General features: G+C 52.2%; 9 protein-coding genes across 9 annotated transcripts; 3 read left to right on the top strand and 6 right to left on the bottom strand.

The window, feature by feature from the left end:
* Positions 1–60: 60 nt before the first annotated feature.
* N7532_009118 (transporter YIP1) lies at positions 61–1,170 on the top strand (the record flags this gene model as incomplete). Its single annotated transcript, XM_056621609.1, has 2 exons — positions 61–417; positions 577–1,170. 2 exons carry the CDS (start codon positions 61–63, stop codon positions 1,168–1,170), a joined length of 951 nt encoding a protein of 316 aa, XP_056472415.1.
* Positions 1,171–1,570: 400 nt separating this feature from the next.
* On the bottom strand, positions 1,571–3,880 carry N7532_009117 (putative ubiquitin fusion degradation protein (Ufd1); the record flags this gene model as incomplete). The annotated part of the gene is made up of 1 exon (XM_056621608.1): positions 1,571–3,880. The coding sequence occupies one exon, from the start codon at positions 3,878–3,880 to the stop codon at positions 1,571–1,573; it is 2,310 nt and encodes a 769-aa protein (XP_056472414.1).
* An 873-nt stretch (positions 3,881–4,753) lies between these two features.
* Positions 4,754–6,681, bottom strand: N7532_009116 (uncharacterized protein; the record flags this gene model as incomplete). Its single annotated transcript, XM_056621607.1, has 5 exons — positions 4,754–4,804; positions 4,856–4,948; positions 5,030–5,077; positions 5,141–5,755; positions 5,812–6,681. The coding sequence occupies 5 exons, from the start codon at positions 6,679–6,681 to the stop codon at positions 4,754–4,756; spliced, it is 1,677 nt and encodes a 558-aa protein (XP_056472413.1).
* Positions 6,682–8,257: 1,576 nt separating this feature from the next.
* N7532_009115 (proteasome regulatory particle base subunit RPT6) lies at positions 8,258–9,619 on the bottom strand (the record flags this gene model as incomplete). Its single annotated transcript, XM_056621606.1, has 3 exons — positions 8,258–8,516; positions 8,632–9,307; positions 9,385–9,619. 3 exons carry the CDS (start codon positions 9,617–9,619, stop codon positions 8,258–8,260), a joined length of 1,170 nt encoding a protein of 389 aa, XP_056472412.1.
* Positions 9,620–10,181: 562 nt separating this feature from the next.
* N7532_009114 (calcium/hydrogen antiporter) lies at positions 10,182–13,810 on the top strand (the record flags this gene model as incomplete). Its single annotated transcript, XM_056621605.1, has 5 exons — positions 10,182–10,311; positions 10,376–12,231; positions 12,291–13,256; positions 13,313–13,476; positions 13,534–13,810. The coding sequence occupies 5 exons, from the start codon at positions 10,182–10,184 to the stop codon at positions 13,808–13,810; spliced, it is 3,393 nt and encodes a 1,130-aa protein (XP_056472411.1).
* Positions 13,811–14,645: 835 nt separating this feature from the next.
* N7532_009113 (FGGY-family carbohydrate kinase) lies at positions 14,646–16,595 on the bottom strand (the record flags this gene model as incomplete). Its single annotated transcript, XM_056621604.1, has 3 exons — positions 14,646–15,704; positions 15,761–16,321; positions 16,383–16,595. 3 exons carry the CDS (start codon positions 16,593–16,595, stop codon positions 14,646–14,648), a joined length of 1,833 nt encoding a protein of 610 aa, XP_056472410.1.
* A 383-nt stretch (positions 16,596–16,978) lies between these two features.
* Positions 16,979–17,744, top strand: N7532_009112 (uncharacterized protein; the record flags this gene model as incomplete). Its single annotated transcript, XM_056621603.1, has 2 exons — positions 16,979–17,604; positions 17,678–17,744. The coding sequence occupies 2 exons, from the start codon at positions 16,979–16,981 to the stop codon at positions 17,742–17,744; spliced, it is 693 nt and encodes a 230-aa protein (XP_056472409.1).
* A 478-nt stretch (positions 17,745–18,222) lies between these two features.
* On the bottom strand, positions 18,223–20,031 carry N7532_009111 (F-box domain protein; the record flags this gene model as incomplete). The annotated part of the gene is made up of 2 exons (XM_056621602.1): positions 18,223–18,984; positions 19,147–20,031. 2 exons carry the CDS (start codon positions 20,029–20,031, stop codon positions 18,223–18,225), a joined length of 1,647 nt encoding a protein of 548 aa, XP_056472408.1.
* A 612-nt stretch (positions 20,032–20,643) lies between these two features.
* Positions 20,644–23,015, bottom strand: ptpA (uncharacterized protein; the record flags this gene model as incomplete). The annotated part of the gene is made up of 3 exons (XM_056621601.1): positions 20,644–21,387; positions 21,438–22,426; positions 22,493–23,015. The coding sequence occupies 3 exons, from the start codon at positions 23,013–23,015 to the stop codon at positions 20,644–20,646; spliced, it is 2,256 nt and encodes a 751-aa protein (XP_056472407.1).
* Between the last annotated feature and the right edge of the window lie 864 nt (positions 23,016–23,879).

Raw genomic sequence — 23,879 nt, 5'->3', positions numbered from 1 at the left:
TCCGCCACTCCACGCTCCGCAGCGCGCCTTCGCTCACGTCTTCTCTCGCCGTTGACGGCAATGGCTCAATACTATCCGCAACAGCAGGGCTACGCGCCCCAAGGCTCCGCCCAAAACCTTCAATTCTTCCCCTCGTCCTACACCTCCGTCTCAGGCCACACGACCCCCTCACAAGCTTCTTATGGCGCTGGCGCCGGCTTCGGCGCTGCTCCTAACCCCGCGGCGCAGTCCTACCCTGTCGGTGGTGGGGGGTATGGTGGTTTTGGAGCCTCCCCCGCGGCAGGCGTGAGTGGAAGGATGGGTGAGCAGAGCGGTTTACGGACAGGTTGGCTGGCTGCATTTGGAACAGAGGGCTACGATGGTGAACCACCATTGTTGGAGGAGTTGGGGGTAAATTTCGAGCATATCAGGACTAAGGTGAGTAATCGTTTTGGGCTTTTTTTCCAACTGGGGCTGCGGTTTCAGGAGACGATCATGCTTGTTGCTTCTGCAGTACATTATTCTGCAGGGGACAGGCATGGCAGTTCCCTTTTACTTGGAAATATTTACTGATTTTCTCTTATCTCTCCGATTCAGACCCTCACTGTCTTGAACCCCTTCGCCTCGATAGATAACCACCTCATGGACGACAGCGACCTCTACGGTGCACTGCTATACATTGTCCTCTACGGAACCTTCCTGCTTCTTTCTGGAAAGGTCTTCTACGGCTACATTTATGGAGTCGCTGTCTTCGGTACCGTCGCCTTGCACCTAATTCTCAGCCTGATGTCACCCGCCCTCGACACTCCCAACGCCGCAGACCCCTCGAACTACAACCCCCACCATAAGCCCTCCATGTCCGGCGCCTCCGCTGCTGGTCATTTCTCTGCGACCTTGACCTTCCCTCGCTCTGCAAGCGTTCTGGGCTACTGCTTCCTTCCGCTCGTCCTGACTGCTCTCATTGGTATCCTGCTCCCCATGGATACCATGTTCGGGTATCTCCTCACTACTGCCGCGGTTGGTTGGTGTACTTACAGCTCATCTGGCATGTTCTGTGCCGTTGCCCGGATGAGCGGGATGAGAGGGCTGGTGGCGTACCCTCTTGCGTTGTTTTATGTTGTTTTTGGCATCATGGGAATTTTCTCTTCCAGGGGCACGGGCTCGCTTGCTGCGAAGACGGGGGCTGCCTGAGAAAATAGCCCTTATTATATTCCTTTTTTCTCTTCTCAAGCTCTGAAAAGGATGGCGCCAGCAGGGGTGTGTCTTGGTTTGAATTTTTCCGGCTTCTATGGGCTTAGAGGCTAGGCTCATGTAATGGTTGTTGGGTGGGCCACACAATGGGTTTGGGAAAATATGAACTGATTAATATCATGAATTTTACGAGAATCAGCCTTGTTTTTTTAAATATCATCATGCATCATTAGATTCTTGTTTGTCGCTCTTGCTCCTCTATGTAAATGGCTCCTGTAAATCCTATACCAATCCTTATGCAATGTCAAAATTCACGGCATCAGGCGAAGACTGGACCGAATAATCCGAGTTCTTTCGCACCGTCTGCCATCTAAACACAACGACCAGTCTTCATATGCATCTATCCAAACGTTTCCCCTTGTGCAGGCGCCCATTTAGCAAGCCATTCTCGCGTCTTTTCGATATCCCCACTAGCCGCTTCGGCACCGGCAATGCACCAGGCAAGTTCATACACTTTATCTCCGCCAATGGATCCTTCGGCGTGTATCATTTCGGCAACATTCCTGCGGTGTTGGCCTGTTTCGTCGGTGCAGAAGTAGAACGGTGCGGTATTTGATTCGTCGGTCTTTACGTTCAGCGTATCGACGAGAGGACGCGTGACTTTCATGATGTCGGGCACGCTCATTGCTGGTGGAGAGGTAGAGTCGGATTCTGCCTTGTGTTGCATGCCGGTCTTGCAGTAGTCGTTCTGGCACCAGGGTTTGCCGCATCCAGTCATCATTTGAGAAAGGTACCGACGTTCAATGCGGCGCCGAAGGGCCTTGCCTTCTGGGTCGTGCGTGTCCACGTATAGTGGCCCGAAGCATATATTACACAGACCGAGGGATTTGTTTCCAGTGTTGGTGAGAGTGCGACCGCAGTTTTTATTCAAGCATACGCGTGGCGCGGGTCGAGAGACGCGCTGGAGGTCGTGATGGCGGAGATGGGTGTTCATATCACGGAGTCGAACGATCTTGCCACATAGATGGCATTCTGTTGTGCGGCCACCATCAACAAGCTCATGGGGGGTCAATCCAGAGACCAGTACTTCGGGATCAAGTAGATCTGGGTCGGATTCGCCCTTTTGGGGCACGATGAGATGACAGAATTGACATAAAATCAACTTCCCGGGGCAGTCATTGGTCCGGTGTTGGGCCAGAGCGGGAAGTCCTTCGAATCCAGCAGAGCAATCTGGACATATGCAGTTGCGATGGAATATCGAATCGTGGCTGGCCTTGCTGAATTCATCATTGCCATGTGAGGAGTCGTGGGGGCAGTGCCAGTGGTTCTGCCACTCGGGAGATCGCTTCTGGAACACATTGTGGCACTGGGAACAGAAAACATTGTTGCGAAAACAGAAGTTCTCGTGTAGAACCAGTGTCCGCTGGGGAACCCATTGTCGACAGTTTTGACACTGAACATCGTCTTGCTCGTGGAAGTCGTCCTCGTTCTCTTCACCATTTTCCTCCGAATCATTTGTTGAGATCCGCAAATGATATTTCACAGGAGATGGTTGGGAGGTTGACAACTCGACCTTAGAACTTTGGTTGTCAACATAGGTGGATACATAAAGAGCTTCAGCCGCCTCGAGGGCGACATTGGTAGGTCGAATCTTCAATTTTTTGGGCGAATCCGATGAGAAATCGCCCCAAACATGCATATCTCTCCGAGGTCGACCCCTTTGGCGAGGCCCGACCGGACTAACAAACAGAGACACGGTGGGATCATCTGTTAGGAGCTCAATCTGAAGTGTTTCATCAGGCTTCCATTCTCGGAGCTCATAGTCCACATACTCCCCCGGCAAGACCTGAGCCGCCACATCCTCCCCAAGGGCGAGGACACCACCAACCGAGCTTCCACTCGTGGTACCAGGTGCCCGCGCAGCACGCTCTAGTCGCTTTTGCAGCGTCTCTCGGGCTTGGTCTTCCGAGAGAGCAACAATATCGACCTCGAGATCCGTATCAACAACACAGATTCCTTCACCTTCCGGGTAGACCTTATCGAGGAGAAATCGGAAGGATTCGGTGCGCGAGCTGGGAACGGTCAGAAGCTCGCCGACGGTTAATGTCGTAAAATTGTCTCTCAAATGTCGTTCCAGTAGAGCTTTCCAGTCCTCGGGGTCGTAGCCAGCTTCAAGCGGACGAAGACGCACATACGTGCCCTTGGGCAACTGTTTCGCATGGACGGTGACTGCGGGACCGGTTCTTGACGGTTGGCCTTCTGTCTCATCCACTTCCATATCCTCCATCCCGTCATTCTCCGGTACTTGTATCTTAAAATCTTCATCTGGAATTCCTAGCGACTCCCGTAGGAGGCTGCTCAGCGCGACTTCGTTCTCCGCAGCGGAGAACTCACGGATCCCCGCATATACGAATCGACCATTTTGAGGGTTCACGACGCGGAAAGTGAGCGGATGCGGGAGCTGTTGTTGCCGTTGTTCGATATGTTCACGGGCTCGAGACTCTGCGGCGAATGTGTGAGGGTTAAACGGGTCGAAATTGGTGGTATGCACGCGGGGGTTCGAGGAGACCGGTAGGATGGGAGCGGCGGCGAGAAGTTGTTCGAGGGCGGATTGGGGTAGGGTAATTTTGTCGCCAGGCAGTCGGGGACCTCCTCGTTGCGGAGGGGCCACGGCCAGCTGGGCCGACCAGTTTAACGTGTTCTCTGCCATGATGGAGAATGGAAGAGGCGCGCAGGGGAATTTTGAAAGGTGGAGCGGGAAGCTGTCGATTTCTAGAAGACTCCCCGCGCCCCCACAGCTGATTATCAACTATCTACTCCTACGATCTAAACGGAGCCCCGCACATGGCGGCAGCTATGAGGCGAAATTAAGAGATCGAAACTGATAGTATAAATGAAGGGATTGGTTTAATCCAGTCCCTGTATGTATCGAACTGGATTTAAGGATGCTCTAATTGACCTCGAAATTTCTAGAACGTCCGCACCGACCCCCAATCAACCAGAGGAAGCCCCGTCAAATATTGATAAGCAACCGTATTTTCAGATGAAAACTACTAGTATGGATCTTATTGGCGCAGAGGGGTCCGGGAATTTTTCAAGTACTATGTTTTGACACCACGCTCGGTTCTGCTAATCTGCTATAACGCATTGCCTTAGTTTGTCTTCGAGTCGAGTTTAGTAGATATAAAGACACAAGGCACAACAGGTAAGAATACTTAACATTTTCTTCTTTTCTGAGACGGAATAACCGAGGACACTTTTCTTTTCACGATGGTATCATACCTATGATAAGACTAATGCCGCCTGTTCTCATTTTAGAAACATAAAAAGCAAAAACTGCAGGAGAACAAGTCTGGTATCGCATTATAGACACTTTTTGCGGACTGCAAGGCTCCAAAACACTGGGAATAGGAAGAGCGGCGATAGTTAATTAAAAAAAAAAAAAGAAAAAAAAGGATATAAGCGCTAAAAATCGCAAGCCATGAAATGGCAGGAAAAACCCGGCGTATAGGTGAAAGTAGAGAGAAATATCAAGAAACCTGCTTCGCTAAGAAATCGCAAAACAAAAACAAGATCCAGAAATTTAGTGGAAGCTGCGCATTCGGTGGCGAGCACTGGTGTTACACCAGTCACACTAACTTTGTTAGATTCATCATATTTGCAAGGTCGGAAGGGTACGCCTTACCATGGTGGCTGAACAGCCTTCGTTATGCTCGATACAATAGTCACCCTGGCAGCTTTGACAGGTACGCTGGCAATCACGCTTGCAGGATGCACACTGGGCATGTTAGAAACCGTTTATCTCAATAGTTATAAAAAGCAAGCCCGGGGAGGCGTAGGGGCAATGAAGTGTACTCACAGTTGGTCCACATTCCCAACAATCTTTGCTGACACCTCGCTGTAGTCTCTGTACAGATCGTCAGTCACCGCCGAGACTTTGTCATTCGGTAGATCACGTATTCTTGCATACCTCTTGATTGGGGTGTCGGGGTACCCCGTGTGGACGAATGGCGGTCTGATGCGGGGACAAGTTGGCCCTGACGTGTTGGGGGTTTGGCAGACAGTTTGCGCAAAACCATTTGTTGCACCGGTGACACCAACGGTCGGTGAGACAGTCGGTACAACGGGCAATCAGGACCGGGTGTCGCCCTGGAATCAGCTCAGGACGCTTGGCGGCTGCTACGCTCGACAAGTGCAAAGGCATGGGGCCGAGTAACGGAAACTGCACGTCTGGGGATTGGCCCCAGATGGCCGGACCCTCGGGGGAACTATGGCATCCATCACAGCCGCGGGGGCCCAGGGCAACAGTCGCCACTGCGGGTCCGAGCATGGGATCCTCTGGGGGTGGGTGCTCCTCGTCTATTTCGGTGTACAAACTAACATCATGCCGTGGCCCTCGACACAGGACTGCATCGAAAGCGATGATGCCCTCGCATTTTTGGAGGGTTTGGGCCCATCCTTCCTCCAGGCTGTGCTTGAAGAGCTTGCCAGATTGGCTGTACCATTCATTCTGCTGTGGGAGGGGGCTTTTGAGAACTCTTCCTCTTCGTTGTCCGATGAGCTGTTCGAGGGACTCTGGCTCGGGCTGCGAGATTTGGCCACTCGGTCACTCCACCAATCACGGTATCGACGACGCCGTACGACAGGTCGTGGAGCGATATGCATGGGCGAGAAATGGTAGATGCCTTTGACCCGGGGGTTTCCCTCAGGGCGAGTGGGCCGAACGGCATGCTGGATGACCTGCATCAGCTTGCGTTCGTTGAGATGACGGCATTCTCGGATCGATAGAATGTTGATGTTGAACCGATCCGTCAGGATAATGTCGGCCACTAGATCAGCCGGCACGGGAAGGCCGTCTAAAACGAGCGTGCGCACATCCTGCAATATAGATCTTCTTTCCAGGCTGGAGAAAATTCGTCGTAGTGGCGTCGCATAGAATTCATCCTCTGTCATTGTGTCATTTTCATGCGGCGTGGCCGTTCGAAGCTGAGCACCTTTGCAGCGAGATAGATCCAGGTGACGGAAGAGGTATGGCGTTTGTGTGATCATGTTGTGGAGGAGCCGTGAGGACGAGGCCAGGGCCATCATCGATGGGGTGGAGAGATACGGGGCCATATGATCGAGGATCAGACTATTGGTCAACATCTCCTCGAGCGGTGCTCGTCGCGGCGCGGCGGGCTGGGGCTGCGCAATGGGAGTCGGAACGATCTCCATGGGCGTCAGGTCGCGCACCATAGGCTCGAGACCCAATTCCTTGGGCGTCAAACGACGTGCACCATAGAAATCGGGGGCTCGTCCGATGAGGTTCTGGCGGTAGGCCTCCATGGCTCCTACGGCGACTTCATCGCCGAGGCGCAAGAGCGGCGCATGGGGTTGAATTTCCTCCAATGCCGCGCGCGCCTTGACGAGCTCGGACTCGAGCAGGTGGATGGTGCTTTGCAGAAGAGCGGGCATGGTGTCGGTGCCGGGGTCAATGGCGGAGATCAAAGAAACCCAGAGGGCGTCGGACATAGTCCGGCTCTTATATAGATCGTTTTGGATGGACAGGAGGGAATCAAAAAAAAAAATAAAAAAATGAAACCAAGGGTGAGGGGTTCAGGTTCAGGGACTCGGATAAATGCCCCTACAGATCAGATCGCGTCCCCAAAGGTAAAAAAAAAAAAAAAAGGACAAAGGCAAAGAAGCTCCGGTGGAGACGGAATTAAAGATCCGGGGTGGAGACGAGAGTTGGATGAAAGAATTGAGTAACGATAAGAGTCGGTCAGCACGGGGTATACTGCATGCCCTTAGGTACCTTAGGGTCCCGTACAGTAGGAGAATGCTGGATATAGTAGGTGCCGATCTGTTGAGGTTGGGAGTACTCAGCATTAAATATTTGTGCACTCAACCTCGCAATCGCGACAATCTCGAAGAACTGGGGCCCGCAAGGGGGACGAACTGTGACTTGGCGCCAGACGGCCGGTACTTGCGGCGCCGCTGGGGAAATGCGGGTGGAGCGGGTACCAGACTCCAGGGCTTAGGTACCGCTACATAGTCTATCTGCTGTCCACACTACATTATTGTAAGTACACGCACACACAATGATCCCCACTGATCCGCCGGTCACGCGGGCGCTGCGCTCCACTTTGTTCTGGCGCCGAAGTGGCGAGAGCTGCAGGTTGTCGTGGTCCAATTACTCCCACACGCTCCCTTCCGACGATCTGCTCCCTTCTAGACTCCGTCTACGCTTGGCGCCGCCGAGGCTGAAATCTGTGTTTCGCAAGTCTCCTGTCCTCCGCTCGCGCCAGTCGCGCTGCCAATCCTGCCAAGCCAAATAGCTGACGCTGGGGAGATCCGCGCCAAGCAAGTCATGGTATGCCCTTGTCGATCGAGTCGATAGGGGGGACGTTGTTGGGGCTGTGCTGGTGCCTGCGGAATGGTAAAGGTATGATGATATGTAAATGAGGGGCGATTCGGATAGGCTGAGCACCCTCCTTCTAGATTGATGCACTATACGGTAGAATCATGGCCATTTACTACTACAGTATAGATGTATTGGTTACTAAGTAATACTCCATGATGGCCACATTATTGGCGTCCACATTCCCGCGGAGGCAGCCCGCTAGTCCGCTGCTGGACTCCGGTGAGTCTGCGATGGCGCGATATCGGTTGGGACAACGAGGCAAGTGTCATGGAAGGACATGGGGTCTCGTCACACTTGCCGGGGTAGACCCGTGTATGTGCAGGTCAGCGGGATACTCAAGTGGGTTAGGATTGCCTTTGACTACGCCGTCCTACTTAGTACTCGAGTAGTTAGTCAAGTATGGAGAAGGGAATTGCTAGGCTAGGTAAGACGGCATCATGCAATCGGCCCTCCTGCGGTCCAATTGCAGTCATCTGGAAATTCAGTCCCGCAGGCATCGAGTCACTCGGGGCCTTCATCCCACGTCGCTACGGTGTCGTGTATCTTTATTTATTCTACGGCCAAGATCCAGCCAGATAGTTCAAAAGTGGTGGAAGGATAATTGGGCGCCCGTCGATTAGAACTAGTGCTACATGGTCGTCGATCATCTCTCCCTCCCCGGGGAACACGCTCCGTCTTGGCTGTCTACTTCCACAGTTTCGACACGGCCACCTCCTTGTCGTCGTGCTTATTGAGAATCTTGGCCGTCGCCAAGTCAAAGTCCTCCTGTGTGACGTGCACTCGTCGCTCTCGCAGCGCGTACATACCGGCCTCGGTGCAGACACCTTTCAGCTCGGCTCCCGAACACCCGTTCATCTTCTCGGCAATCTTGGTCAGGTTGATACCGCGGGTCAGGTTCATCGATCGAGAGTGGATCCGTAGAATATCGGCACGAGCCTCAACCCTGCAGAGAAAAACTTCGTTAGCATGCATCATTCCCAGTATCCTCATCCTACGAGAACCGATGCTTTGGCGATGCTTTGGCAATGCTGCCAAAGCACGGAAGAGGGGCCACTCACGAAGGCGGGGGGAATTCGATCTTGCGGTCAATACGCCCTGGTCGCAGCAGGGCCGGGTCCAGAATATCCAGTCGGTTGGTGGCCATAATGATCTTGATGTTCTTCGTCGGCTCGAATCCGTCCAATTGGTTCAGCAACTCCAGCATGGTTCGTTGCACTTCTGAGTCGCCACCACTGGCGGAATCTATACGGCTCGAGCCAATGCTGTCGATCTCATCCATGAAGATGATACTCGGGGCGTGCTCTCGGGCCATGACAAACAGCTCTCGCACCATGCGGCTACCCTCACCAATGTATTTCTGCACCAGTTCCGAACCGCTCACACGGATGAATCGACAGTCGGTGTGATGGGCGACAGCTCGCGCCAGCAACGTCTTTCCGGTACCAGGGGGACCGTAGAGTAGAACACCCTTCGGCTGTGCGATACCCAGAGACTCGAACAGCTCGGGATGCTTGAGACCGAGCTCGATCACCTCCTTGATTTCCTTGATCTGTTGGTCCAGACCACCAATCATGTCATATGTACTGTCTGGAACCTTCTCCACCATCATCAGCGACACCAGTGGGTCGACAGAGGACGGCAACATCTTCTCCAGCTTGTAAGAGTCGGACAGGAGGGCAACTCGCTTGCCGACGGTGAGCTTCGCTATGTCAACGCCATCGGCGATGTCCACCACTGCGGGAACCTATGTTAGAATCTCATCACGTGTTCATCAAATGGGCTTCATGCCGGAGACCAAGATTGGCACATACCGTATTTTCCTTCCGGGTGTACCTTGACCAGCACCTTCTTCGTGCTCATCACCTTGACCACCTCGCCGACATATGAGCCGGGTTGCTGAAGCAGACCAAGCTCCTCCCGCAGCAGACGCACCCGAGAGTTGTAGTCATTGCGCTGTGCTTCTAGCCGTCGGAGAACTGCTTGGCCTTGGATGATCTCCAGCTTCATCCCCTCAATCTTGTTGCGATAGTAGTTGTCCAACGCCATGGCGAACGGAGGGATGAGCGAAGGACGGTTAGGGAATTCGAAAGTAACGGGGGGTCCAACGACACAGTGCGTGGATTGAGCTTCCACTGGCAGTGCCGGCCGAATGCAAAAGAATAGGAAATAGGCGAATGGATAAGGCAGACAGTGACGGTGACGATGTTGATGAACCTAAGCAGCTCGGCCCAGCTCGAAGCTGCGGGAAGCAGCACATGACCGCGTTTGGCGCCTGGTCTCTCAGGCCCACAATAATCGACAAACGAGGCAAACTGCCAAGCAAGCTCCCCATCGCCATTAGTCAGCCAGGCATCCGCCAAGCGTGATTGGCAACCGTTCCACGGGTCATCTGAAGCTCCAAGCATCCACACGGCCGTGTGCAACCTGCCTGCAGCGCTTCATACGCCTCTCAGCTGATGAGAAAGCAGAGGTCAAAGACCGTGTGTTGTTCTTGAGCTTTACGCCCCGCCATGTGAAGCAGTCTTCTCTGTTTTCTTTTTCTCAGCGACGATCCTGTCATTTCGGGCTTTCCTGTTTCCGTTTTGGTTTGCGCTGATCACCGTGGAAAATGGCGGACAAGAGAGACATCGACAACCCGGAGGCGTCGTCTCGCCCATCGGGAACATCGGCCGGTGACTACACTCCGGGATCCTCGATATTTTCCGCGAGGCCTATGGCATCGACCCGGAGAACCTACGGTAAGATTACATTGCATCTTCGTGTAACGCGACCGCTGTTGATGAGCTCATGCTGATACCTTAGCCTCAGGAACCCTGGATATTCAACCGACCGAGTCGACCTCCGAAGTGCGCCACGACGAGGCCCAGGATGATTCCTCCACCCGCCAGTTCGCCTCCGCGTCTGCCGCCTCAGATCGACCGAGAAAACCCTCGGTGACCCGACGCATGTCGTCCCGAAGACAAGTTCCCCACAAGGGTCAGGAGTTCTCAACCGACGACGATGTCAGGGAAGTTGAGCAGGACATCGCTTCTCAGCAAGCTTCCACTACCCAGCCGTCTCCCAGGCTTCGTCCCTTGCGTGCACAGAGCTCTACACTCAGGAAACGGCCGAGTGCACGACCAAGCCCGCTGACACGAGCGGAGTCGGATAACCTCAGCGGAGATGATACCGGCCTCCCAGCCCCAGGCATGGATGCCTCGTTCGAAATTCCCTCGCTACGGGAGTCGGATGGAGAAGATGATGAAGACGCGAGTGCCGATGATTCGCATGACACAGACGATGAAGACGCCGCAAGTGACGCCGAGAGCTTCACGCTGAAGGACCGACAGCAAGCTATCAACGAGACCCATCCGTTTGGTATTAGGATCTGGAAGCCCGCATTGTACAAAAAAAGCCGCTCGGTGGAGAAGACCGCCGAAGGGGATATTCACTCGTCCCCCGGTGGTCGTGTCAGCCCCCTCCTCTTTCTGACGAATATTCTCTGGTCCCTGTTCTTCGGATGGTGGTTAGCACTTGTTGCGTTGCTGGCTGCAATTGCATGCTTCCTATTCGCATATTCCTCCAGTGCTGTGGCATATGGCAGGGTCTTTGCGGGACTCTCGCGCTATCTGTTGTACCCGTTTGGCTCTTTTGTTCTCTTGGAGACTGACGAGCACTACGCGGAAGAAGATGAAGGCGAAGGACGTAGTATAAGCGAATATGAGCAGTGGCAGAATGGCGACTTGGAACATGGACGCCTCTTCTTTGGCCCGCGCAGGGACCGGTCCCTTGTGGGTCGCCGCCGAAACAGCGTTGATTCTGCTGGCGAACAAGACAGTCTTCTGGGCCGAACGCAGCGAGGGCAGCGCGATGACTCTCAATTCACGCATTCCAAGCGCCGCCTATTTGGCCGAGGGGAGTGGACTATGGGTCGTGTCGTCTTCTTCATCTTCTTCTATTTCCTCGTGGGTCCATTGATGTTGATGGTTTCGCTCGTCTGCTGGCTTCTTGTTTTCTGGATTCCGATGGGCCGGGTGACGACCATTTTGGTGAGCCATCTGCGACGCCACCCTCTCGCTTTATCGTTCCATTCCGACACGTCCTATTCTAGAATCAGTTCGGGTTCTTCATCACCATCTATCCTCCTTTGCACATACCGGGCCGCTGGAACAAGATATTGGAAATACACCATCGACGGAACAAACATCTTCTTCATCAATCTGCTTGGTGTTGTCGTCTTCGTGATCGCCGACTACTACCTGCTGAGTAAATTCTTGGGTCTGCAGTCCTGGCTGACGCACCCCGGATTAATCTTCACACTTGCGCTTTTCTCCGTTATCCCTCTTGCATATTTCATCGGACAGGCAGTGGCTTCGATCTCGGCCCAATCCTCAATGGGTCTAGGCGCCGCAATCAACGCCTTCTTTTCGACGGTAGTGGAAGTGTATCTCTACTGTGTTGCCCTGACCGAGGGCAAGGCGCAACTTGTGGAAGGCAGTATCATTGGCAGTATATTCGCTGGTATTTTGTTCTTGCCCGGGCTGTCCATGTGCTTTGGCGCCATCAAGCGCAAAACGCAACGATTCAATGTGAAGTCTGCCGGTGTGACATCGACTATGTTGCTATTTGCTGTCATTGCTGCTTTTGGACCGACTCTTTTCTACCAAGTTTACGGCAGTGTAAGTTGACCTCCTACCCTTGCTAGAAGTGTTTCATCAAACTAACCTTTGCATTATAGCACGAATTGAACTGCCATTCATGTGCCGGTTCACTTGCAGAAAACAGAGACTGTCGCCAATGCTACTTCTCCCAAACCGCCGCAGTCCAAGATGATTTTTTCCAGAAGGCTGTCCAACCCTATGCATGGTTTGCTGCCCTGCTACTATTTCTGTCGTACGTCATTGGCCTTTGGTTCACTCTCAGAACCCATGCTGCCTTGATTTGGGCAACGGAGATGGAGGAGAAGAAAGCGGCTCAGGCGGCTCAGGCTGCCCAGGCTGCTCCAGAATCGTTTCTCTACGAGCCAAGACATTTGCTTTTCTCGGGTGCAGCTCCTGAAGTGTCCGGTCCTGCATCAGGCTCTAAGGATTCTATACGCGAATCCCATCTTTACAAACGCATTCTAGGCCAGTCACTTAAACACTACGGCTTGGATGACGGGAATACCACAGGCAACTGGGAACAAACAGAAAGTGGCGCCGGTTCATCCTCGACTGACCCTAGGGGTAACTCACCGTATCTGGTGCCTCCTCGAACTGCGGATAACGATGGTTGTCCCGTTCCCAAGGCCATTCGAGGCCTGACTGGCGACGACAATGAACGTCTTGTTCGTCAAGTCACCGAGGTCGCGGCTACGGCGGCGGCAGTGGCTGCTCGTGATGCCACTCGCAATCGGAAACTTTCAACTCAGCAAACTGCTGGCCGCCAGGCTGGTCGTGCTTTGGCGGATCAAACAAAGCCCCCTGGCGATGAGCCCGAGACTACTGCTCTTGTTGCCGAGTCTCACGCCAGCGGCGGTCATGATGCACCAAATTGGAGTAAAGTGAAAAGTTCCATTATTCTCCTTGGCGCGACAATCCTCTATGCTATTATCGCCGAGATCTTGGTCAACACGGTCGACGTGGTTTTGGAGAGTGTGGATATTAATGAGAAGTTCCTGGGTATAACTCTCTTCGCTCTGGTGCCCAACACGACTGAGTTCCTCGTACGTATCCCCTTTCTTTCGTGAATTGTATCGATCGCCAAACTAACGTATGACAGAACGCTATTTCATTCGCCATGAACGGCAATATCGCCTTGTCCATGGAAATTGGTTCCGCGTACGCATTGCAAGTCTGCCTGCTACAAGTTCCTGCCCTCGTCCTCTTCAGCGCTCTGTACACCCAGTCCATTGACACGGCTGCACTCGCGAGCCATTCCTTCAAGTTAGTGTTTACTTGGCCTGTTTCCAAGGATCTTATCGTTACTAACACCCATGATAGTCTCATCTTCCCACAGTGGGATATGATCACAGTGATTCTCTGTGTCTTCTTGTTATCGTATGTATACGGCGAAGGGAAGAGCAACTATTTCAAGGGCTCAATTCTCGTCTTGACCTACATCGTCGTCGTTAGCGGGTTCTACATGTCGGGATACAGCAACATGGATAATATGGGCGTGGATCGTTTCGATACTCTTGCTCTAGGATCCTCATCCATGAACTTGCAGTCGAAGACTTTCCACACCGTTGGCAAGTCCCGGGCTGGGAGGGCTTACTAGGTTGGTCTAAACATATTGACTTGACGGGGTATGTCCCCAAGCGGATTCTAGCTGAGTCCAGATTTTCTATGAAACTTTGTTCATGGCTGGCTGATTTGATTCATTCCCGTATTATAGTATTTTGCATAGCGGATTCCGAATTTGCATCTTTGATCGCACATTTGATGTTTGCTTATTGATAGAGACTACTATCGTCCAACCTCCTCCCCGACACTCCTCAGGTGACTGATTCACTTAAATTCCATTTCAAGAATAGTGCCATCTCAATATTAATTGCCACCTCCGTCATGATTTTGCTATTTTGGATACTCTATGCTCCATAACATACCTTATTCCTTGTCCGATGACCTATCCCGTTGTCTACGTAACCAGCCGCCTGGACAATTCTCTGTACCCTTCACGCCCCAGATTTCAGGGCAAAGGGCATCGTGACATAAAACAAGATTGTTACCTTCATAGAACAGAAGGTCTGCTCTATTTACTCGTAGAATTAGCAGATTTCAACACCATTAGATAATTGAAAAACGAAGGAAGGGATGTGGCAGGAGGCAATAGGGTTGTGGCTACAGTGAGTTCCATTCTTTTATGAAGACGCTCTTGCCTGGTCCATTTGCACCAAATTCCTTTTGTGAAACACGCTGCATGTCAGATTTTGATGGTAGTGAGCCAGTCACCGACCATCTGGCATTTATGATTCTCCAATCCTCACCACAATAGACTAGAACGACCATGCTCGGCTTGCGGTCTGCGGTAAAATCAGATAGGTAATGCCGAACTGGTACTACATCACATATGCTAAACACGATCATACTGAATACTTGTCCCTGCGCAAAATCTAGGCCGAACCCCATTCACCCACAGCTTCGTCCACCAGCTGCCGATACTTTTGCTGCTTAAAGCATTGCTCCAGGAAAACCTCATATTTAGCCTGCAGCAGTGCCTTCTCTTTCACATCAGCTGTGGGCACTACCTTCTTGCCCGGCTTGCTCATTCGATCCATAATATCCCACAAATTCTCTGTTTTACCCTGTGAATCGACACTAGCCGCCTTGGCTCCCAGCATGGCGGCACCATGGCAGACAGCGGCGTGGATATAGCGGGGGATCACGACAGGCATGTCGCAAGCGGATGCGATCAATCCGACCAGAATGTCATTCTGACATTGCGATCCAGACATGAAAATTGAGGTGATATTGTGACCTGCTTTGTTCATGGTCTCGACGATCTGTTTCGTTTGCAGCGCGATGAACTCGAGTGTTGCGTAGTAATAGATCGCGAGACCGTCGACGGTCTTGTCGCTTGTGAGACCGAATATAGACCCTGTCATGTTGGGATCTGCTATCGGAGACCTATTCCCCCAAAGATCTCCGTAGAAGAAGAAATGGCGTCCTAGGTAGGATACGCAAGGAGCCTTTTGGTCATGAACCATCTCCTTGAGATGCTCGTTCAGGTAGTCATAGATGTTGGTGTGGTAGGACTCTGCGATGGACAGAGCTTGGTTAAAGGCCGGGTGTGTTTCAATGACATGCTTCAGAAGCTCTCCTGTTGCCGATTGGCCTCCTTCCGCCATCCAAAATCCAGGGATAATGGTGTCTCGGTAGGGTCCCCATACCCCATTGACAAAAGCAGGGTCCGGAGACATGGCCAAGTGACAAGTCGAGGTTCCGGCAACAGCGGCAAGGCGAGAAAATGCTTGGGATTTATCGTTCTTCGCTGCATCGGCGCTTAATTGTTCGGATCCAAGGTGGACTTTGGCACCGACGGTGCCAATCCAACCCGCGTAAGCATCAATCACACCGCTACCAATTGCAATACCAGCTGGTAAGCCCAATTCTGCTGCGGCCTTTTCGCATAGGTACCCTGCAAGCTCCCCTGCACTGAGGTAGTCACCATTCTGTATTCTCATTGTTAGCGGATCGATTCTATGCACACTAAGAGGCAGGGGCTCACCACCCCGTCAACACCGCCCATGCGCTTGAAGTTGTCCTCAGTCAAGTCGCTTAGGCCAATTTCAGATAGGAAATCCTCCTGCCACCCCTTGACACTTCCGTCTACGCCTACCGGGACATAGCCCTGCTTGCAGACTACGCTGCAGAAGCTGCGCTTGTCGTTTCCTGTGGCGATGTGGGTGAGGGCGTCGGCGAGATCGTAGAATTTGCATTTGTCGAAAAGCTCCTTCGGCATGTGATTTTTCAACCAGAGGACTTTAGGAACCTCCATTTCAATGGACATTGTCCCCCCAACGTAGCGGAGTAAGTTGTGGTTAGTAGCATTGATTTTGGCAGCTTCTTCAACGGGGCGATGGTCCAGCCATAGGATGACATTCCGGTCTGAGTCGAATTTTGGCCCTGTCACAGAGACAGGCTCATCGGTTTCGTGATTAAATACAGATAGGGAGCAAGTAGCGTCGAATCCGATGCCGCGAATAGTCTCTGGGCTGATATTGTGTTGGCTGACGGCACGTTGCACCGCGATGCAGATACAGCGCCAGATATCATCAGTGGATTGTTCCTGAGGCACGAGCGTCAGCAAAGTGCAATTGCAATGGTCGAAGAAAGAGGTGCTTATTTACGTAGAAGCCATGCTCCGGCTGCCAAAGACCGATATTTTCAGAGGCCAGGCCCACAATATCACCTTTGGCGTCGATGATACAGGCGCGAGCACTGCCCGTTCCGACGTCAATTCCGATGAAATGATCCAGCTGGACCTGGATATCCTCGCGAGGATCACTAGATGCCTGGCGAGAGGCCAGGCGAGAAGGACGACGATGGGGCAGCGAAGTCATTATGCCGTCGCCTGAACAGTGTTACTTCCGATGGTGGAACTTCGGGCAATGGGATTAGAATTGCGAAAGGATGAAATGGATGGTGAGTAAACAGACAGAGGTCCCACGGTATTTACCTGAGCCTTGTCTGGTATGGTGGCGTGGCTGGCAAGCAAACAACCATGAAAGGAGTCAAGAGGCAAAACGATTGATAAAATGGCGGGGAGCAGATGACAAGATGACATCGCGGCAGTGGGGAACGCAGGGATCAGACTGGCTTGGCGAAAGCACGTCCTGGTTGTGAACCACTGGAGGGGGCAATTGAAATGCAGCAGGAAACCAGACCATGGGCAATAATTCCCGACGGGCTGGGGACACGGTACGTACCTGGTACCTCGCATTGTATGCGCTCGCGTAGGCTGCACGATGTACTTCGGTGGATCCGAGCACGGGCCGGCGATGCCAACTTCAACTTCCGCGACTTCGCCGCATGCTTTTGCCCGCAGCGCCAGCTCCTAACCACCATGCATCTCCTCGCCCTCCTGAGCTTCCTTTCGCTCCTCTTCGTCTTCACCCTCGCTGATTCCCTCCCCATCACTTCCGATATCTTCTACTGGCCCGTCGGCTCGACCCAACCTTCCATCCTCGCGCGTCTCGCCTACGACCCATCCTCACTAACGTCCAATGTCGTCTCCTACCACCCTCCCAAGACCGATTCCACCGATGGTCTCGTTCGCGTTGGCCTCTACACTTCAACCCCGATGAGTGCGAAGCAATGGGTCGGAAGTCTTGTCTCCTTGTCCGCGTTGACCGATGCCCATCACCATCAACCCATTTTCCGTCTCCATCTCGGCCCTTCTAATGAGGTGTATCACGTATCTTTGGCAGCCTCAGAGCCTGACACTACCAGTCCCAAGGTGGAGCTAGTGTCCACTCAGCCCGGTGCGCAACCGCACCTTAATCGACCTATTTTTGTTGGGCCAGATGGCGAGAATCCGGACGTGGTGGAGGAGAAGAGCTTTTTGCAGAAGTGAGTTTTGCTCTACTGGGCCACCATGTGGTCTTGTAATTCTCGCCCAGCAGCTAACCAGTGTTTGTGATAGGTACTGGTGGGTGCTTTTGATTGTAGCATTCTTGAGCATGTCTGGAGGTGCAGAGGGCCAGTCATAAATTGCGACTCATAAATATTCTTGACTTAATACCATCACTTTCTATAATTACTTGGTGCTTAGTGGGCTACACTTCGCTTCTGCATGTCAATGAACCGAACAGAGTCGTGTCTTTCGGTCATATACTGCTGGAATATCTATCGGATGTCGCGCCTCTTGACCCAGCGTCTCGCGCATTGAGGGAGCTAGCTATCTTACCCTTTTCGAATTATGAGAGAAGTTAAAAGATTTTTCTAGACATCTGGGCTTTCGTCAATGATCCAAGCAAAGACGTATCATTGGTGCTCAAGAAAAAGCGCTATGCATTTGGTATCTGGCACTCTACTTCTAGAAGCTGGTGACTGCTAAATCGCACTCATAAGGGGAGAAATGATAAATGATCAAAATAGTAGATCAAAAGGATTAGGAGCAAGAAGGAGGGGAGAGGATGAATACCGGGATTGGCGTGTCTTCCATGGCTACCATCCTTTCCGGGTCCTTCAATGGCTTCGGTTCAAAATATCATTCCAGTTCTCGGTAACCAGTCCTCCTTTGCCATCTGGTCTGAAATCCAGCAACATCAGTCCTCGATCAGTCAGAGCAACCATCTCGTCTTCGTTGTCTGTGAAGTCTACTTGCGAGCAAACGGCATCCATTTCGATCACAACAGGTCGCAGCACCAGCATGTCTTCTGTCGAGCTCCACGAAGCGGGATAAAACTCATTAGGGTCACCATTGACCAACGCATGTGGCTCTACTGGCCAAATATAAATCGTTTTCCAGGTCGCAACGACAATGCGAGTCCCAAGACGAGAGGTGGCAATCAAGGGTCCATTGGAGGTGGTCGATTCGCGATATCCGTCCATTCGCGCCACGATCTGCCACTGATCAAAGCGTCGTCCTCGGTCGAGGTTTGGCTGGTGGTCGCAGCGGAAAGCTGAGGGGAAAGACTCAGACTTCAACAGGCACGCAACTGTCCAGTTTTCCACCCGGTGAGTGGCAATGCCTATCGATAGATACTGCCAGTGGCAAGGTTCTCCAGATGAACGATCACCAGCTTGGTGCGTAGAGAAGAAGGGAATGTCGATGGCAAACTCAAGAGCCAACTCGTCCGAAAATGCGACATGACAGGCATTGTCGTGGAGTCTTGGTTGCCCATTTGGACTTGAGAACAAGCCCTGTCCATCTATGCGGGGTCGGCTGATGTCGTGGAGCTTTTGGAACGATCCGTAGAGCGGATGAGCTTTTTTGAAATGAAGCAGCTGTCCTCCTTCGTCGTTGAACTTTAGTTTCACCGTTGGTCCTTTTGCCTCAAGGCCAGCATGGCTCACAAGCTGGTCATTCAACTCGGTGAGAACGTATGATTTTTTTTCCAACGCTACGCTGACATTAGTTTACACTGTGAGTGTGAGATCCACTTTAACAATCGCAGGCTTACCAATTAATGGAGACGTATCATCCTGGCAAGGTTCGACTAGGTTAGCCTCCTTTGGTTCATCCCAATCACCGTCCCCGTGTTCAACCTTGGGATCAGCCCATAGCGGTACAGTGTAGAGGACAACTTGGTAGTCCTCAGGGTGCTGACGGTGGTGCCAGGATATGGCAAACACATCACGACAAGTTGCAAAGGCAATTGGCTCGTAATCGATCTGTTCGCGAAAACTGCAGATGCTCATGCCGACTCCGGACAAGGCATGGGGGTAAAACGCGAGGTAAACTGTGCCGTTGGAATTCGCCTTGCGCGCTTGTTGGACAAAGGGGTGGCCATTGTAGGGCTCTTCATCAATGAGTGGCTTGACAATGTGTAATATGTGAACCCCATTGTGGTCGCTGGTGTCCTCGGCAGCAAACAAGACTTCAGCAGTCCCAGTGCTGATGGCAGGCAACTTGATTCGCTGTTGAAGCGTCAGATCCCGGTTGTCCATCTTAACAAGATAGACTGATTCATCGTTCTGAAAAGACAACAGAGCTCTACCGGGTTCTCCCCTCGATCGCAACGAACATGCGCGACTATTCATCACCTTGCCTTGGAGATTGACGAGTTTCCGTTCAAAATAATGCTCAGCGCCGTATAACTCGCGATACGAACGCTGAAGCAACAGTCGAAACAATCCCGTAGTAGAGATCGAGTCAAAGTCCTCAGGCCCTCCGGGAGTTTCATTCAGGTGGTGAATCACGAGTACACGAGTGTGTGATGCGATCAGTAACAAATTCCAGCAGCTGAAGGCCAGCTGCAAATAGGTCGGCGTATCGCAGCTTCGGAGAATGAGCTGTTTAAGCTCTACTGGCAGTGCTATAAGCTGTGCCATGTTTTATATTGCATTGGTCAGCCAAGTTGAGAAGGGGTTGGGGTTTTTTGAAAGAGCGCAAGATCACGGACGTGGTGAGGGTTATTGTTATAGTCTGCATCCGAGATACGGTGGCGCACGGTCCCCCTGCTGCCTGGGCCCGCCCGCGGCTCGCAGGCAACGGCCCCCGTCGGGTTCTGGCTTGCCTGGGACTGCAGGAACAGAGTGCGGTGGATGAGAACAGTACATTGGTGTATGGTCTTGGTTATTTGCGCATTTTTCTCTCGCTTTTCTCGCATTTCTACCATGCGGGGTGTTTCATGTATTTCTCATGCGATGGTACGTCCTAGGTGCCTAGGCATACATTATTATATCACATCTACTACACCTACACAGAGTGAGAGTACAAACTCTCCTGAAATACATTGCTCATACACCATGGTCGTTGAATTCTGGGTATCATCAATTCGTTTGTTCATGTGCTGATTCTTTTGGAGGCGATAAAGCTAAAACAAAATTCTTTCTTTCAATGCATGTAGCCATCATCCTGGCCCTAACACCCAGCAATGCAAAACACAAGATGTAATTGAAATGTAGGGCGAAGAAAAAGGGTATCTGCTCATCATCATACCATCATGAGTCCTTGTCCTGCGACGCAACCCACTCAAGCACGCTTTCGTAACAAAGGACAAATTGACTAAGGTTTTGCACCATACTAGGCCGTTGAGTCCGGAAATCCTCGACTGTCTTCGCGATCAGATCCAAGTTGGGATCTGGAAGCCCCGAGGCGATGTCCGTTGAATCAGCAAATTTGTTTCGTGTTCGCTGTCGCTTCAGCATATCCAGCACACTGTCGACCGTGCAAAACGTTCCCGTGCGTCCACATCCCGCACTGCAATGTACCAAGATTGGTCGTTGACCCTGCGGCTCAGGCTCCTGGCTGCCAAATTTAGGCTCGCTCGTGGCACGAATGACCTTATTGCATTGCTCGATTAGGTTGAGTAGATGTGTAGGTTGGGAGGTGGTACCGAAATCTGGCCAGTAAGGATAATGGATCTGCGTGATGTCTCGTAAGGGCTCGAAGGGGAAGTTCAAGTGTTGAATGCTGAAATGGCGGACGATGATGACCGGGTTCTCATTAGATTCATCCGGGCTTCGGGCTTGGCTGCCAACTAAGTTCGAGTCCTTCATCGCAAGGTCGACGGGTCGGCCCTTGGACTCAACGTTGATGAATCGCTCCGAGTACGCTTTCACCTTGAATGGCCCATATTTACCGGATCGCCAGTACGGGTGACTTTTCACCTGTCCACGCTCCATTTCAGCAGTCAAAGACACGAGGAGTCGAACGTCTTGCTCCCAAACCACACGCCAAAAGTCCTGTTTTCGTCAGCACGGAACTGAGTGACCGAAGTAGAAGCAACACTTACATTAAATGTATCCGGAACAGGCGCCTGGGTGGCGATGTATCGCCGGTTGCTAAGCTCGGCCTGGATGTGATTCGCATTCACATAATCACAATCGCCCAGTGGCACACCTTCAAGCCGCACCCGGGAATGGTCGAATGGATAGATGTCATTGTACCGATTCTTTGTACCTTTCTCAATACCTGCGACACGGTATTTCTGGGCCGCACCCCCGGCAGCGGCCGCGGGCTCTTCGTAAGATAAAGCTTGCTTCATGCGTTCTAACTCCTTTTTCTCGAGGTCTAAGAACTTCTCGGAGACGATTCGACCCTGATCTTTAGCGTCAGAGGCCACCTGTAACCACGGAGGAAGATTTTGCCGCCGGGGTTCTGTCATATGATCTGGAAGTTTCAAGGCAATTTGCCCAACTCCTCCCATGAGATCCATGTTTTGACGAATATTTGCGAAGAAAGGGTTGGCCGCCGACGAAGACTCCGGAAGAGCACACCCTCCAACAACGGGGGCAACGGAACCAAGATTGATATTCATGGAGGATCGCTTTTTCGGGGACGGTCCTGCCGTCTGGATCTGTGGCCGACATACCAATCGCGGAAACCGACTCGAGAACCCCTTGAAGCCATTTTGTAGGATCAAGCCTTCACCTTCCCAGCCCTCCGCTTCGAATTTGCTGATGACATTCAAAAGTGGGGCGGCGTCCTTTGCATCGGCGGTGTTTGAATCATACACGATTATCATGCTACGCACTTTCCATTCGGCAAAGTGCTGCTTATCGATGTCGTTGGTGAATGTCCCTTCGATTTTCTTCGTGTCAAACGAACGACGCTTCAAAAGGGTGGTCGGGATACAGAGGTTCAGTGACCCTTTAATGTTGGCCTGCGCAAAATACGTGTACGCGCGGACATCCAGCAAAAGAACTTTCTCGGGGCCCGATTGGAGGAGATGGGCACATCGATCGGACGTAATCCATCGAGACGATATGGATGTCGTATCCACTGCGGCAGAACGATTAGTGGAGTGTTCATTTGAATGTTGAAGCGGAGAGAAATAGGTGTGCTTACCATGTGAAATAGACCCTTGCCTTTGCTCAGGTGCTAGTCCATTCCCACTCGAATATCCCTGCATTCGATTATTGCTCACGTCATCGCGGCCCACATAAGAATACGATGGCTTTGCATCCTTCAGGAATGGTGCGTGGCCATTTGAAGCATGCCTCTGGAGGGCGGATTCGCGACGTCCTTTCTCGATATCGGACTCGGATCTCAACAAGTTGACCAGTCCATCCGAGACGGATGCTTGAGAGTAGTACTGCAGTTTAGGACTTGGAAGAGACGACTGCGGGCTGGGACCAGAGCCCCAGTTCTTCTGCGTGTGCAAACCGGGGTTCGAGTTTAGTGGGTTACTGGAGTTTTCGACATTGAGACCGAAGTAATTGGGGCTGGGTTGTTCAGAACTGGTCAACGGCAAGCCAGTCTGCGATGGAGATAAGACGGGATGGAAGGATGACGCGGTCCGGTTATCGTGGGAATACCCCTGGGGAGCCTGCGCCCATGGCGAGGAGGGTGATCGCCCAGGACCGGTCATGGTCGCTGGTGCTGCTCCTGCCGCTTCTGATCGAGACGATTATATCGAAGAGCAATGCTGCCAGTCAAAGTACCATTTGACGAAGATCGGAGGAATTGTGGTAACAACGGGAATGCCGTGGTTGGGATATTGGTAGTAGGATATGTCCATGTGTCCAGTTGATCTGGGATCTGGAGACCTTTTCTCACGATCACATCCGGGAGGGGGGAGGTTGACTGACGTAAGGTCGAGATGATGTAGCAGCGAACAGAGGGGCAGCGGCGAAAAGGGTCCAGCCAGGACCAGGACGAACCAATGGAGGAGGGGGGAGGCTGATATCAGAAGACTCGGTCTCATTCCATGATTATTAAGGGAACGGCAACTTGAACTTGGAGGGGGAAGGGCTTCCAGAAAAAAGGTATGACGTTATTGTGGGGAACACGGGCTCAACCCTCGGTTCGAGACCCCCGGGACGCATGGACCGGGGACTAGACGGCCGCACTGGGATGATCGAGATGAAGATGTTCAAATGACCAGTGATCGGCTGTCAGCTTGCTTACAATCTACTGTATAGATGCCTACAGGAGGAGGGCTGACAACAGGAAAAATAATCCATGGCTTCGTTCAAGGCCTGAATTGTGCGTAGGCCCCACTACGTGGGTTATCGCCACCGACGCGCGAGTCGGTCTAGGTTAATTCTGCAAGCTATGATTCACCATTTCCGATACCAATCGCAGTCTATCTAGCTGAAAGAGGAAACACGCCCCCGCCAGTTTAGATGCGAGTTGTAGAAGCATCGGTGCACCGCAGTCCTCCATACAGAACAAACATCCAAGTTTCCTAGGAGCGGATGATCACTGATAGATTGGACTTAATCAGTATCCA

Source organism: Penicillium argentinense, assembly GCF_028826775.1.
Source record: "Penicillium argentinense strain IBT 30761 chromosome Unknown utg000009l_segment0_segment0, whole genome shotgun sequence".
Classification (NCBI taxonomy): domain Eukaryota; kingdom Fungi; phylum Ascomycota; class Eurotiomycetes; order Eurotiales; family Aspergillaceae; genus Penicillium; species Penicillium argentinense.
This window is presented reverse-complemented; position numbering and strand designations above follow the sequence as displayed.